The sequence below is a fragment of the Vigna unguiculata genome, chromosome 9, assembly GCF_037176805.1.
Source record: "Vigna unguiculata cultivar grain cowpea cultivar isolate G323 ecotype 2 chromosome 9, ASM3717680v1, whole genome shotgun sequence".
Classification (NCBI taxonomy): Eukaryota; Viridiplantae; Streptophyta; class Magnoliopsida; order Fabales; family Fabaceae; genus Vigna; species Vigna unguiculata.
In genome coordinates this window covers 37452054-37465608 of record NC_140800.1, presented here as the reverse complement: position 1 = coordinate 37465608, position 13555 = coordinate 37452054, and the positions used below count along the sequence as shown (strand labels likewise).

General features: G+C 25.1%; 1 protein-coding gene across 1 annotated transcript; it reads right to left on the bottom strand.

Annotated features, from left to right (window-relative positions):
* LOC114195901 (uncharacterized) lies at positions 1-1799 on the bottom strand. The gene is made up of 6 exons (XM_085666116.1): positions 1639-1799; positions 1340-1489; positions 1193-1243; positions 908-988; positions 525-656; positions 1-417 (listed from the first exon to the last, which is right to left on the bottom strand). Exons 2-5 carry the CDS (start codon positions 1474-1476, stop codon positions 566-568), a joined length of 360 nt encoding a protein of 119 aa, XP_085522242.1. The 5' UTR covers positions 1477-1489; positions 1639-1799; the 3' UTR covers positions 1-417; positions 525-565.
* Between the last annotated feature and the right edge of the window lie 11756 nt (positions 1800-13555).

Sequence of the window (13555 nt, the reverse complement as noted above, 5' to 3'; positions counted from 1 at the left end):
ATAAATTAATCTCTATTTATGAATATTTTACATCTATGTAGAATATTCTATAACTTGTAATCAGGTATAACATTTCCATATTCCTATGGTATTACTAAGTATTGGGGCTTCATATGTATATATGCATCCCCCAACTAATAAGATTGTTTATATTAATACATTTCCTGTAAACTAAGTTTTCTGACACCGTTTATCAATAAAATCTCTTTCTTCTTCTTTTCTTCTGGCTTTTTCTTCGATCTGCCTTCCATGTGTTTGTGGTTTTGCTGCACTCTGTATTCGTCCTTTCAAAGCGCCTTTACCATGGAGTGTCATGATCTTTAACATAGGTCCAATTTCTAGTAGTGAGAATTGTCAAAAGCAATTTGAGTATGCAAATTTCGAGTAGTGTTACAGCAGCCTGGCAATATTAGTTCCCTGCATAAACAAAATCACCATCTGTCATAAATGGGAAGCTTTTTTATAGCTCAGGATGTAAAAATGTAATTAATTTTCTCGATGCTGTAAACTCAGTAACTTATTACCTGGTGGTGGGGTTTCGGAAGTACAACGTTGGGATCTCTTATCACCACACCGTTGGTAGTCCTTTGTGCTCTTTCTGGTCTTTGTGATGTAGTCGATCCACGTCTTGCAGTTTCCGAAGAAACCTTCCACCACTACTCAAAACAAACCAACCAGAACAACCTCATAATCTCATTTTTGGGTTATTCTCTATTACTTGAAAAAATTGAAAAACAACATATTCACATTTGTACAGTGAGTAAACTACTATGTGAATAAGATTTTCTTATATCGACACATCAATAACATTAATACATGGAGTTATTCAGAGGAACGTAATCATGATGTTTGAAATGGAGACAAAAGAAAAAGCTCAAATGAAAAAGACAATCTAATTAATAAATACCTTGAAACGGGCGCACTCTCACCCTCCCAATTTTGTGAACTTGGTCCTTCAGTTGTCCTGGGACTTGAATGACCAAGAACCCTACGGTTAAAAATTCATATTGAAATGAACGTCATTATGAATACATGGAAGCATCCAAACGTATTTAATTCTAAGTTTTACATATTATCGGGGAAGATACAAAATTGTGAGTCTCACACTGTCCCTGTCAGAGACAGATCCAGATGTTACACATACAATTTTCGTATTCCAAAGTGATTGAGAAGTAGAAAAGTGAAAGAGTACCTATGGTTCCCACGAGAGTGCCCTTTCACTATTCCCAGTCCTTGCATGTACCTACATACAGATCCAGATATTTAGGTTCACAGAAAGCAAAGCCTATGGAGTAAGTACCTCAACCATTTTAACACAAGAATTGGATTCTTAATTTACCCCGTGGTTTGGTTGTGTTTCATTAAGAACCGGGGAGTTCGGTGGAAACCGGGGCAGCGGGTTGGGACGAAGGTGAGAGGCGCTGCCATTGATGAACCCTGGTAAGACCATGGCGTAGGGTCCATCATTTCAACCATCGAACTCGGCAAGCTGCATAATTCGTATAAATTAACACATTTACAACGTCCAAAAACAACAGGTGATAATAATACATCGTTTGGAACAAGAAAGATTTATGGGAGGAAATAAAAACATGTGCAACATAAATTCCTTCCTCGTTTTGGTACGAGAGTGCTTACGAAAGGGGTAAAAACAGCAGCCAACTCAGTTATTGTGTGTTGAATAGTTTGAAAAGCAGTGTGGGAGTGGAAAAATGTTGGTTGAAAGGTGTCATGGTTCCGATCAATGAAGATATGGAGGGTAGTTGGTTGAAACTCCCCTTCCATGTTCTGTACACCATTCATTTGTGAATGAAAAGAGTGAGAAAGAGATGCAGGCAAGCACTCTATAAATAGCAAACTTTTTTTTTTTTGCAATAAGAAAATTGGAAGACAAGGGCCACTCACAGGAGAGAATACAGACCATGCTTCGTTGGCAAAATATTTTGACAACATTGACATTAGGATGAACTTAGAGCGGGGAGAATTTCGTAACTTCAATCACATAGTTATAACAAGGAAATAAAACATATTGTAATAAAAAAATTAGACCATTAACTATTAATATTAATAGCTAAATTAAGTTTCAAAAATTTTATTTGTTAAAACTTGAAATTTAAACGTAACTCAATATCACAAAACAAACTTATAAGATGAGATGATATTAATAGATGATCCAATATTGGATGCAACGGTGGATCCAACAAATATTAAATTTTGTTAAAATAGATTCTAACTCATAATTCTAATATCATATTAAAAAATGAACTTTAAATTTAATTTAACCTTACAAAATAAAACTCGATTTATAGAGCGAAGTTTCCAACAATATTTTTAATTGTACTTTTATTAAATGTTTTATTTATTGAATAGTCACTGGTATAAAACAATAAAATAACTATCTAAATTAACGAATATTTCTATTTCTTGTTGTCAAATGTTACAAAATTTTTATATTTTTAATTGTGTTTTTGTTATCTAATTTTTCTATAAATTATGTGAAGTGATATTTATTTTTTTATTATCTTATTTATTTGTCTATGTGTGAAGAAATGTAAGCTTTTGTAATCTATAGTTATATACAAAGAAATTTTTTTATGTACATTTTTTTAATTTTATACTTTAAATAGAAAAATTTGAAAATCAAAATAATTATTTTATCAATTTTACTCTTTAAGTAATGATTATTTCTTTTAATTTAATATATTTTCCTTTAAATAAAAAAATTACAATAAAGTTATAAAAATGATTTAGTTTCATATAATTATAATAATAATAAAAATTAAATATGTTTTTAGTCCTTCAACTTTGACACAAAATTGGAATTCATTCATATTCAAAATTTTGATACATTTTGGTCATCAAACTTTAAAACGTATAAATATAGTCTTTTTAATTTAATTTCATTAATTCTTTTTTTTTTGTACGTATCGAACATGTTTCTCAACTGACATTGAAAATGAAACGTGTCAAATAGTGTAAACAACTCAATCCTAACATGAAATGTGTTAGACATGTAAAAAAAATTAAAGTAATTAGATTAAATAGACTATATTCATTATTTTTTTAAGTTTGGAGAATAAAAATATCAAAGTTTCTAACATGAGAGAATTTTTATTTTACTTTAAAATTCAAGGACAAAATATATTTAACTCTAATAACAATAATAAATAATAATAATAATAATAATAATAATAATAATTTTATTATTTTTTATTAACATTGAAAAATAATACACATGCGCATAGTACATGCGTTTAATGTAAAAATAATATTAGGGTTAATGTAGAATGAGGAATTACTTTTATTACTCTTATCAAAATTATTTTGATGGGTTCCACCATTGATAAGTTCCACCCACAACATCAAAATCATCCATTCTCCACACTTGATGAAATCATTCTTATTACCACAATTTTAATAAAAATAATAAAAAATAATTATTATTTTATATTAATTATAATATCATTTTATACTAACGATATGTCGTATTTCTAATACATATAGACAAGTAGATAAGATTTAAGATGACTAAATAAGACAATAGTTATCTCACCTATTAGCAAACAAATGAAACCCTCCGAACTCAGTTAAAAAAAATATAAAAGATTTATATATTTAATACACTAAAAATACACTAAAAACATTTAATAAAAAATCAATTATAATTTAATTAAGCCTATATTAATTCAAATAGTTTTTTCATTCAATGCAATTAATTTCATATTATATCACGGCACACTTGTATAATCAGTTCGGCTAGTTTCTTAGACTTTATCAATCCAAATATATTACACCATCTGTCTTACACATTCTTTAACTAGCTAATTTAATATATGACGCGTCTGACTTAAATGAAAAAAAATATAAACTTTAAAGTTTAATATTTTGAAGAGTTAAACACCTCATTAATATAAATTTATAGTAAAAATTGAAATTAGTTTTTTTATTTTATTTTAAATTATGATTCACTTCAGTTTTTCAAATTTTAGAATTAGGTAAATTTAATTTTTTTTAACAAAATTTTGTTAAGTTTACTTAACATTTCAAATATGTTCCATGATAGTTTATTAGCTAAAATTAAAATAAAAATGTTATTATGAAATGCGTTTGAAACGTTATAAACTTAACAAAATATGATTAAAATAACTAAATTCACACAATTATATGAGTAGAAGATTAAATTAAAAAAAGTTTCAAATAAAAGAACTAATTTCAATTTCACCGTGGAGAGATAAAAAATATATTTAATCCTATTTGTTAAAGTTAATTCATATCTTATTTTTAATTTACCGAAAGAAAATATGTCTGAAATATGTTGTAAAGAGATGTGAAAACCTTTATTTTTAACTTTTTATAAAGATATAAGAAAATGTGCAAATTTAGGTACAGAAATAGCTGAGATATTATACTAATATAAATTCTACATGTTTTTTTATTTGATAAATGTGTGTGATCAGTTTTATTACTAAGAGTAAAAATATTGTAGCTCCGTTCCTTTTTTTTATATTTTATATAACTTTTATTTTTAACATTCAAGACAATATTAAATATTTGTTTATTTATACTTTTAAATGTTTTTATTTGTTTAATTAATTGTATTTCATAAATAACTCTAAGAGAGCCTTTAATGACACTTAAACATATATATTTAATATATAAACATAAATTGAATGTGCTATTAATATATTTTGTGATACCTTTTAAGAAAATATTGATTGCTACAAATTCTTTTACCATTATTTGAAAGATAGTAATAAATAACTAGACTAATATATTATTAAATATAGTTGTTTTATTTGACAGAAACAATATAACTGTAGAAACTGAATTTCTTGTATTTAATACTAGTTAAATAATATTTGTGGGACAATGTGAATATTAATATTTTTGGACCAATAACAAAGCATGCAGTCAGTATTTCAAAACTGCATTCAAATGAGTTAAGTTTGACAGAAACAATGTAACTGTAGAAACTGAATGTCTTGTGTTTAATACTAATTAAAGAATATTTGTGGGACAATGTGCATATTAATATTTTTGGACCAATAACAAAGCATGCAGTCAGGATTTCAAAACCTGCATTCAAATGAGTTATGTTGACTTTCACATAAACGGCTTCAAATCATTTTTAATATTTTTTATATTTTATTGACATAACTACAAAAAAACATAATTTAATTAATACTTTATTTAATTGTTTCTTAAAAAAATATATTCTAACATAGAAATCTGAATGCTTTGTTATAACTCATTTGAATGCAGGTTTTGAAATCTGACTGCATGCTTTGTTATTGGTCCAAAAATATTAATATGCACATTAATATTATTTAATTAGTATTATTTTCAATCCTTTAATTTTATAACAAAGTAAATTATATTTTTGAGTAAACCTATCTCATTGTTTTTAACATACTTTTACGATTTTTATTTTAATAAATAATTTGTAATAGTTTTTATTTTTAAATATTTTGTTTACACTTCAATATAAATATGAGTTTTTAAAATAAAAGATATCATTTTTATTTCCATGATTCCTTTTTATTTAATTCAGATCTTTCAACTTTCATAAAAATATTTTATAAGATAAATATTTTAAACCTAAAACCATAATATTCTGGATTGGAAAATGTCGTTTACAATTTAAATAGTCAATTTTTTATATGATCAATAAAACTAGTTTGTTTTTTCTTCTTTTCTAATTTTATAGTTTTGTTTTTTATTTTAGTATATATATATATATATATATATATATATATATATATATATATATATGTGTGTGTGTGTGTGTGTTAAAAATATGTTTATTATATAAATATTTTTAAAATTTTAATTAATTAATAATATCTCTAATTGAACATGACTTTTACATATAAAATGACTAGATTATAATAATTATTGATTGAAACTTGACACGTAAATAATATTTAAAAAATAATTTTCTTAAATTATTTTATCTTAACTTTAATTTAGAAAAACAATTATGATCTTATTTAGTTATTTATTTATATTTATTTAGTGAATTGATATTAATCTCATTTATTTTATTTATTTATTAATTTTTTGATTATTTGTTCACCTAAGAATATGGATGGGGAGGGCAGGGACATGTTTCAATATTTCATAACTATTCTCAAACAAAAAATTTATCCTCGTTAAAAAATTCGATGGATATTAAATTTTTGTCTCATTTTTATTTTTATTGGATAATGAGTATATACTCGTATTCCTACTCGCTTTCTTAATTAGAGTTTCAATATCAATTAATTAATTTTCATAAAATAATAAAAAATTACACTAAAGAAAACACAATATTATTAAATATTCAATATTAAAAAGAGTGTTTTTTCTTCGATATCAAATATTTAAAAATAAATTAAATTATAATTAATACATTTTAAATTAGAATACCAAATAAAATTTCATGAGAACCAAAATATTTATGAAATTTGCAAACATTAATGAAACCTAGTTGATAAAAATTAAAAATATTTTTAAAAAAAAATATAATAAAAAAATAAATATTCAAATTAAAAATTATTTTAAATGTATATTTACTTCAATTTTTTAAATTCTAATTAAATATATTTTTTATACACTAATAAAAACTATATTACATTATAAAATCATCCAACGAACAAAGATTAAACTAATAGTATTAAAATTTTAACTTAAATCTATCATCTTTTGAACTTCATATATATATTGGATGGTGATAAAAAAGATTCATGATGATTACATTAAATCATTGTATTATAGTAAATAAAATTTATTTATACAATTATAGTGATGAAATTACACGTATGATAATGAGTTATAAAATAAAAATAAGGTTAAATTATTCCTTTGGTCCCCACTTTCATAACAAAATATCAATTTGGTCCCTTAATTTTTTTTATCTCAATTTGGTCCATATTTTGGAAAATTTGATGCAATCAAGTCCCTTTCGTTAGTAGTGTAGTAACGGTGTTAAATGGAGTGTCACGTGTCAGTTTATGGATTTTTTGAATTTTTATTTATTTACTTTTAATTTTTTTTTAATTTTTTTAAAAATTTTTAAAAATATTAAAATTTTGCCACGTGTCAAGCTGACATCGTGTCACGTGGCAGTGATAGTGTCACATGTCACTATTATACCAGTTGTCATTTCTTTATTCTCAATTTGGTTCCAGTATTTTAATTTTGTCTTAATTTAATTCCAATTTTTGTAAAAATTGTGCAATTTTGTCCCTCTTCAAGTTTAATTTCTATACAAATGTGCACAAATATTTCTATCAAAATTGATATTTCAAGTAAATATTTTTAACAAGATTAAGTTTATTTTAATTTATATTTTACATTAAAATTATTTAAAATTTCTTTAAAGTTGTTAATAGAAAATAATGCTAATAACAAAAAAATCATAAATTATATTGATATTTTATTCATACTTTAATATTGTTTTTTATTTGAATTTATATTTTAAATAATTGCATATTTTTAAAATGTGTAAAATTCAATAATTTTTATACAAATTATTTAGTTTGTGTAAAAAGAATAATTATGTAAATTTTAAAAAAATTAACTAGTTTATGTAACAATAAAAGAAAAATAATTTTAAAATTTGAAAATAATTTTAAGTAAAATTGAATGTGAAACAAATTTAAATAAATTTAGATTTTTTGAAAATATATAATAAAAATATCAATTTGAATAAAAAAATCAAATTTAATAAAAATATTTGTATAACATCTATATAAAAGTTAATTTTTGTTTCAATTTGAGGGGGACGAAATTGCACAATTTTTACAAAAATTGGGATTAAATTGAGACAAAAATTAAAATACATGGATCAAATTGAGAATGAGAAAACTACACCTAGCATAATTGTGACATGTGACACTATCACGGCCACGTGGCACAATGTCAGCTTGACACGTGGCATATTTTTTATTTTTTTAAAAATTAAAAAAAAAATTCAAAATAAAAAAATAAAAAAAAATAAAAATCATTCAAAAAATCTAGAAACTGACACGTGGCACCCATTTAACACTGTTACTACACCATTAACGGAAAAGACTTGATTGCATCAAATTTCTCAAAATAGGGATCAAATTGAGATAAAAAAAATTGAGGGATCAAATTGATATTTTGCTACGAAAATGGGGACCAAAGGAATTATTTAACCTAAAAATAATTATATAAAAGTATCAAAATAACACTCTACAATATAAAAATAAATAAAAATAAATAAAAATATTGAAAAAATTATCAAATGTGTGTAAGATGAAAAATACCTAAGAGACCGTTGAATTAAATCGCACAAAGAAAAACAAATATATAATTAAAGATATGATATGTTGAAAAATACCTTAGAGATCTAAGAAAACTTTTCAAATATCAACTTAGTTCATGATTGATAGATAACGAAAATTGTTTTAGCGAAATAAAAAAGATCTTCAAATGAAACAAAAATTAATAATAATAGAATAAAGAAATTTTGTATATTACCTAGTAAATGAAATGTTTATATTATTTAACGCTTAAATTGATAGTGTTAAACATTATCATGTGAAAAGAAAATATACAATAAATAAAAATATTAAAAAAGAGTAAAAATATTCAAATGTGAGACATTAAAAATATTTAATTGATATACATCATTTGACATAATTGCATAAAAATTGGGATAAGACGAGAAATATATTGGAGATGTGAATAAATTTCATGACAAACCACACAATAAGACGAAATAAAAAAAAATAGAAAGTGTGTAGTGTGTGTGTATATATATATGTGTGTGTGTGTGTGTGTGTATATATATATATATATATATATATATATATATATATATATATATATATATATATATATATATAAGATTACATAATAGACTATGAGTATTTTAATAATTTAAATGGAGATGAGGATATGGCGGGATGAGTATTATGGTGGGTATATATAGAAACGTGGACAAGGTTAATATGTGTTAGGATCGAGCGTTTACCACTAGGCCAAAAGCTATAACCCTTAATCAGGGTGCAACTCTTTTTACTTAAGAGCGTAATAGCCAAAGCGCCACTTGCTCCCCCTGAACAATTGTCTCCCAAAGAATCTCACACTTGGATTGTGACTCGGTCCACTTGACCTCCATCACAAGACAATTGTGCAACCCGCAACAATATGTACATCCACATTCTCATCCCTATACTAAATTGAAAAAGTCGGGTATTCCTCATACTAATACCCATACTTAATCAATGTGAGAATTCCTTGTTAAAACGAGGATGAATTTGGATAATACTAACGAAGACGAGTTTATTTGTCATCAACTTAAGAATCTTTATCCTCATTTTATTTATTTTACGGTTATATTTACTCAAGTGTCTCTAACATTATGAAATTTTATTAATAATAATTATTAATTGATGATTGTCTCTAACCCATCATATTTAACATTTTCTTAATGTTAATATTTATTTTCTTTTTTTATTGTAGTAGATAAATTTTTTTTTTCATTTTCTTAACTTTGTATTTCTATATATAAAGTAGTAATATTAAATTAGTTATTGGCTTTATCTTAAGGATTCAAATGACTATATATATTATTCAATGAAATAATTTTGTGGTATTTTTTATTTTGTGAACTTTAAGTTTAACTTATCAAGTTTATAAAATCGGCTTGTATGGTGGGGTTTTATACGTACTTATATACTATAAATTCGTATTATCTCTATTTAATGTGAGATCTCTAATATACCTTTTTCATACTAAGATATACATATGGAGCGTTAGATTAGTCATTATGATTCAATAGCGGATGTACAATAAATTCAACAAATAACAAATTTATCCTTAGGATAGATTTTAGATGACTCAGATACCATTTTAAGACGTACACTTTAAGTCTAATTCAATTTTAACAAACTGATGTGTAAGGTGATGTTTGTTTCCACTTATATATTACTTACATACTTTATTTCTAATTTATGTGAGATTTGCATAAAATATTAATCATAACAACTCATTTATTCCAACAAATATTTTTAATATAAATAAAATGAAATTCATTAATATTTTATTTTAAATATTAAATTATTCTACATTAAATTTGTTTTCATTTTTTTGTATTTTGTCTCTTTGACAAAAGTGAAAATATCAACTATGGAATCCCAAATTTTTTATACTCATTCTCGGTGGTTATCACAACTGTCTTTTCAAAATTGAGTTGGACTACAAAATCATTGCCAATTCAGTCACTCACTTTTAAATAAAATTTAATGGTCAATTTTATCATTTGTTTATCACCTAGAACCTTGATTCTTCTAAAACGATCAATAATAATCACTTTTTATATGTATCCCAACATCCATATCAACTGATTAACCATCAACAATGTAAAAGAAATAATAGTATAAAGAAAAAAAAATGAATGTAAATAAGTAAAACTCTCATTTTTCTAAAAAGAATAAGAAAATATGCGTATAAGGTTTAAAAAAATAATATAGAAGTATAATTTACAGATTATAAACAGTCAAAATTTGATAAAAAGAAATAAGTATCTCTTAAAATATAATTAGATTAATAATAAGACGGTATTAGAATAAGGTGTTACATAGCTGATTGAGATTATTAAAAAAACTGGAACATATTATATATATGTTCTAGAAACTGTAATAAAAAATATGTAATAGTCTATTTCGTTCCATTTGAATTAAATTTTCTTTTCTTTTAAGAGATAGTTGCTTAATTTATTCGGTCAATTTGACGAAAATGTTATTAATAAAATGGTGCAAAGCATTAATAACATACTTTCAACATCTAACCTTCTTAATAACATTTGTATCAATCGAAAGCAAAAAGATTAAATTGATTCGAAAAGAAAAAAATAATTTTGTATAAAAAATTATTTTAATAGAAATCATTACAAAAAAAAATTATTAAATAACAATTAATTTTAAAGAAAAAAAAATTAATTAGTCATCAATTAAATTACATATAATTTTATAAACTAAAAATTATTACTATCTAAAATAATTTTTATTATAAATAAAAAAATTAAAATTAATTTATGAATTAGTGTATAAATAGGTCTCAACATTAACTACCAATAACATTTTAGACTTTTTATTATTGATTCTAAATTATTCTTTAATTTTTAATTAGAAACTAATTTACACATTGATGATCCTCGGTTCATGATTCTTGGTTCAGGAACAATCATACCAGCAAATGCACTGATTCAATTGTAGTATCAAGTTTTGTATCCACGTTTTGTACGTGGATTTGATCAATTTTTATCAAAACTTGTGATGCTATTTTGGATTTATAATTAAAACAGTTTGATTCTAAAATATGATGATGATCCAGAACTTCAAAGTTAAAAATGTATAACTCAATAAGAAAGTGTGTTGGGATTATATTTTCACTACTTTTCTATTATGCATGATTATTGTTGTATTGGATTAATAAGGTTCATTCATTGTTCCACTAATGTAATCCTAGACTCATGTTTGCAACATGGGACCTAAAGAAATTTAAACTCAATGTGATTTCTCTACTCTTGATGAATGAATACTTTGTATTAAGTTGAACGAGACTCTATCACCACTTAAAGCATATAGGTGCATGTTTGTCACCCAATAACATTAGATGACTCACTCAGATCTATAAGACTAATTAGCTTTCGCCTAACTCTAGTTATGTATGCAATGGATGATTGACCAATTCATAACACATGAATTGTGAATTGAATCACTTAACAAATAAAACAGTAAAATAGTACTAGTAGATAAGTTCAAAAAGCTACATCCAATCCCAACACCTAGAAGTTCAACAACTCATGTTAATCCTAGGAGTTGTTGTCCAATCCTCATGTCTCCTCTAATCTAAGAGATATTACAAGTGAAGTGAGAGAGAGACTTTGGAGAGAGATTAAGATCTAAATGTAGATTTATGGATGTCAAAACAGGGGGTCTACCTCTTAATTTATAGAAATTGAGAATTTGTTGCAGCTCCAAATAAGGTAGTTAATCTTTTGAGCCTTTCTTCCATGGAGGGTTTCCTTCAAGCTTATACTTTATTCTTGTTGGGTTTCCTCCATAGTTGAGCTCTAGATCTTGGTGCTTCAAGTTTCTTCATAGTGAAGTTTTCCTCGCATGGCTCAAGCACCATCTTTTTTACTAAAAAAAAAAAAATTATTATGTAGAGGTTATTTTAAGGAGGTTATAAAAAAACTCCACAAATTAATAAAATTTAGAATGGTCAGATAGATTGTCTAAAATTGAAGCCTATTCATGTTCAGGCTTCAGTTTTACAATAGGCTTCGGTTTTACAAACAATCGAAGCTTAAACCTCTGCTTAGGGTTAAACATTATGAAGTTTTTCACTTGTGCCAACTCCTTGTTGCATTGTCTCACTGTAGAGAAGTTGTGTTCTACCCTATTTTGACTTGCGTTCTTCTCTTCCTCCGCCACTCTTTACTATTGTTGCTCCATTTCCACAATTGTAGCTCCACTCGTACACTCTCTCTTCGCTATAGCGCCATTTGCAAAGTCAACGTTTATGTTCTTCAATTTCTATCGCTGTTAACTCCTTCCTACCAACACTCTTGTTCTTCCATTTCCCTTACTACGAAGACGTCCCCATTTTCGTTGTCATTGTACTCTTCCTTCTCCATCCCCTCTATATTTCCACCATCGTAAGGTTCATTCTGTTAATGTCTTCTTAAAGAACACATTTTTTCGCGCAATTCGTGTTCAGGATACTACATTCTGGTGGCATTGTGTAGGTCGTGTTTCCTTGCTTCCAAAACACGCTCCAGTGTTGTGGTTCCTTGTGTTTCCTTGCCTTAATGTTTATATTTCTTTAAATATGTAATATTTTTGTATATTTGATATGTTGAATTGTTTATGAATTTAGGATTGGTTAATTATATGTTTAAATTTTGTTTCTTTGAGATTGTTGTTGCATTGAGTTAGCCTTAGTTTCCCGTTTGATATTCAATACGAATATTATTTACTGTCTCCAAATTTTTTGATGAAATTGTAATTTTTAAAAATTAATATAAGAGGAGACAATACTAATAATTTATATGTATTAAATCTTCAGTTGTTCAATTGAACAATTTAAGAAGATTAATCATTTTTTCATAGTTTATTAGTGCATTATATTTTAATATATAGGTCTTAAAATTCATGAATATTTTTGCATTGATCTTCGTGTGCATATTTGATTGTGGTCGATTATTACTTTCATTTTGTGTAAATTGTTTCATTATTTTGTATATTACAACGTTTTCAAATGTTATTATTTAAGCGCGTGACGGTTTTTGAAAACGTCGTAATTTCTGCCGTCATAAAATATAATATGACGTTTTCAAGCACCACTTTATATATTTTATAAAGTGGTGTTTTGAATAGCTAAATAAGTATGGTTAAGAATGATGTTATTTACTTTCTGGAAAGAAAATCCAATGAAAATAATGACACTTAAAAATAACATAATTTACATTATATTTTGACATGTATAAATGTCATTATTATAAATTATAAATATTTTTTAATAAAATATTTTATTA

What these genes read in the sequence shown, in the direction of transcription:
- LOC114195901 (XM_085666116.1), bottom strand. Translation starts at nt 1,476, where the DNA reads ATGGTTGAAATGATGGACCCTACGCCATGGTCTTACCAGGGTTCATCA. An exon ending in CACTCTCGTGGGAACCATAG is followed by an intron (nt 989 to 1,192) that starts GTACTCTTTCAC and finishes TTTTAACCGTAG; the next exon opens with GGTTCTTGGTCATTCAAGTC. An exon ending in GAGAGTGCGCCCGTTTCAAG is followed by an intron (nt 657 to 907) that starts GTATTTATTAAT and finishes TGTTTTGAGTAG; the next exon opens with TGGTGGAAGGTTTCTTCGGA.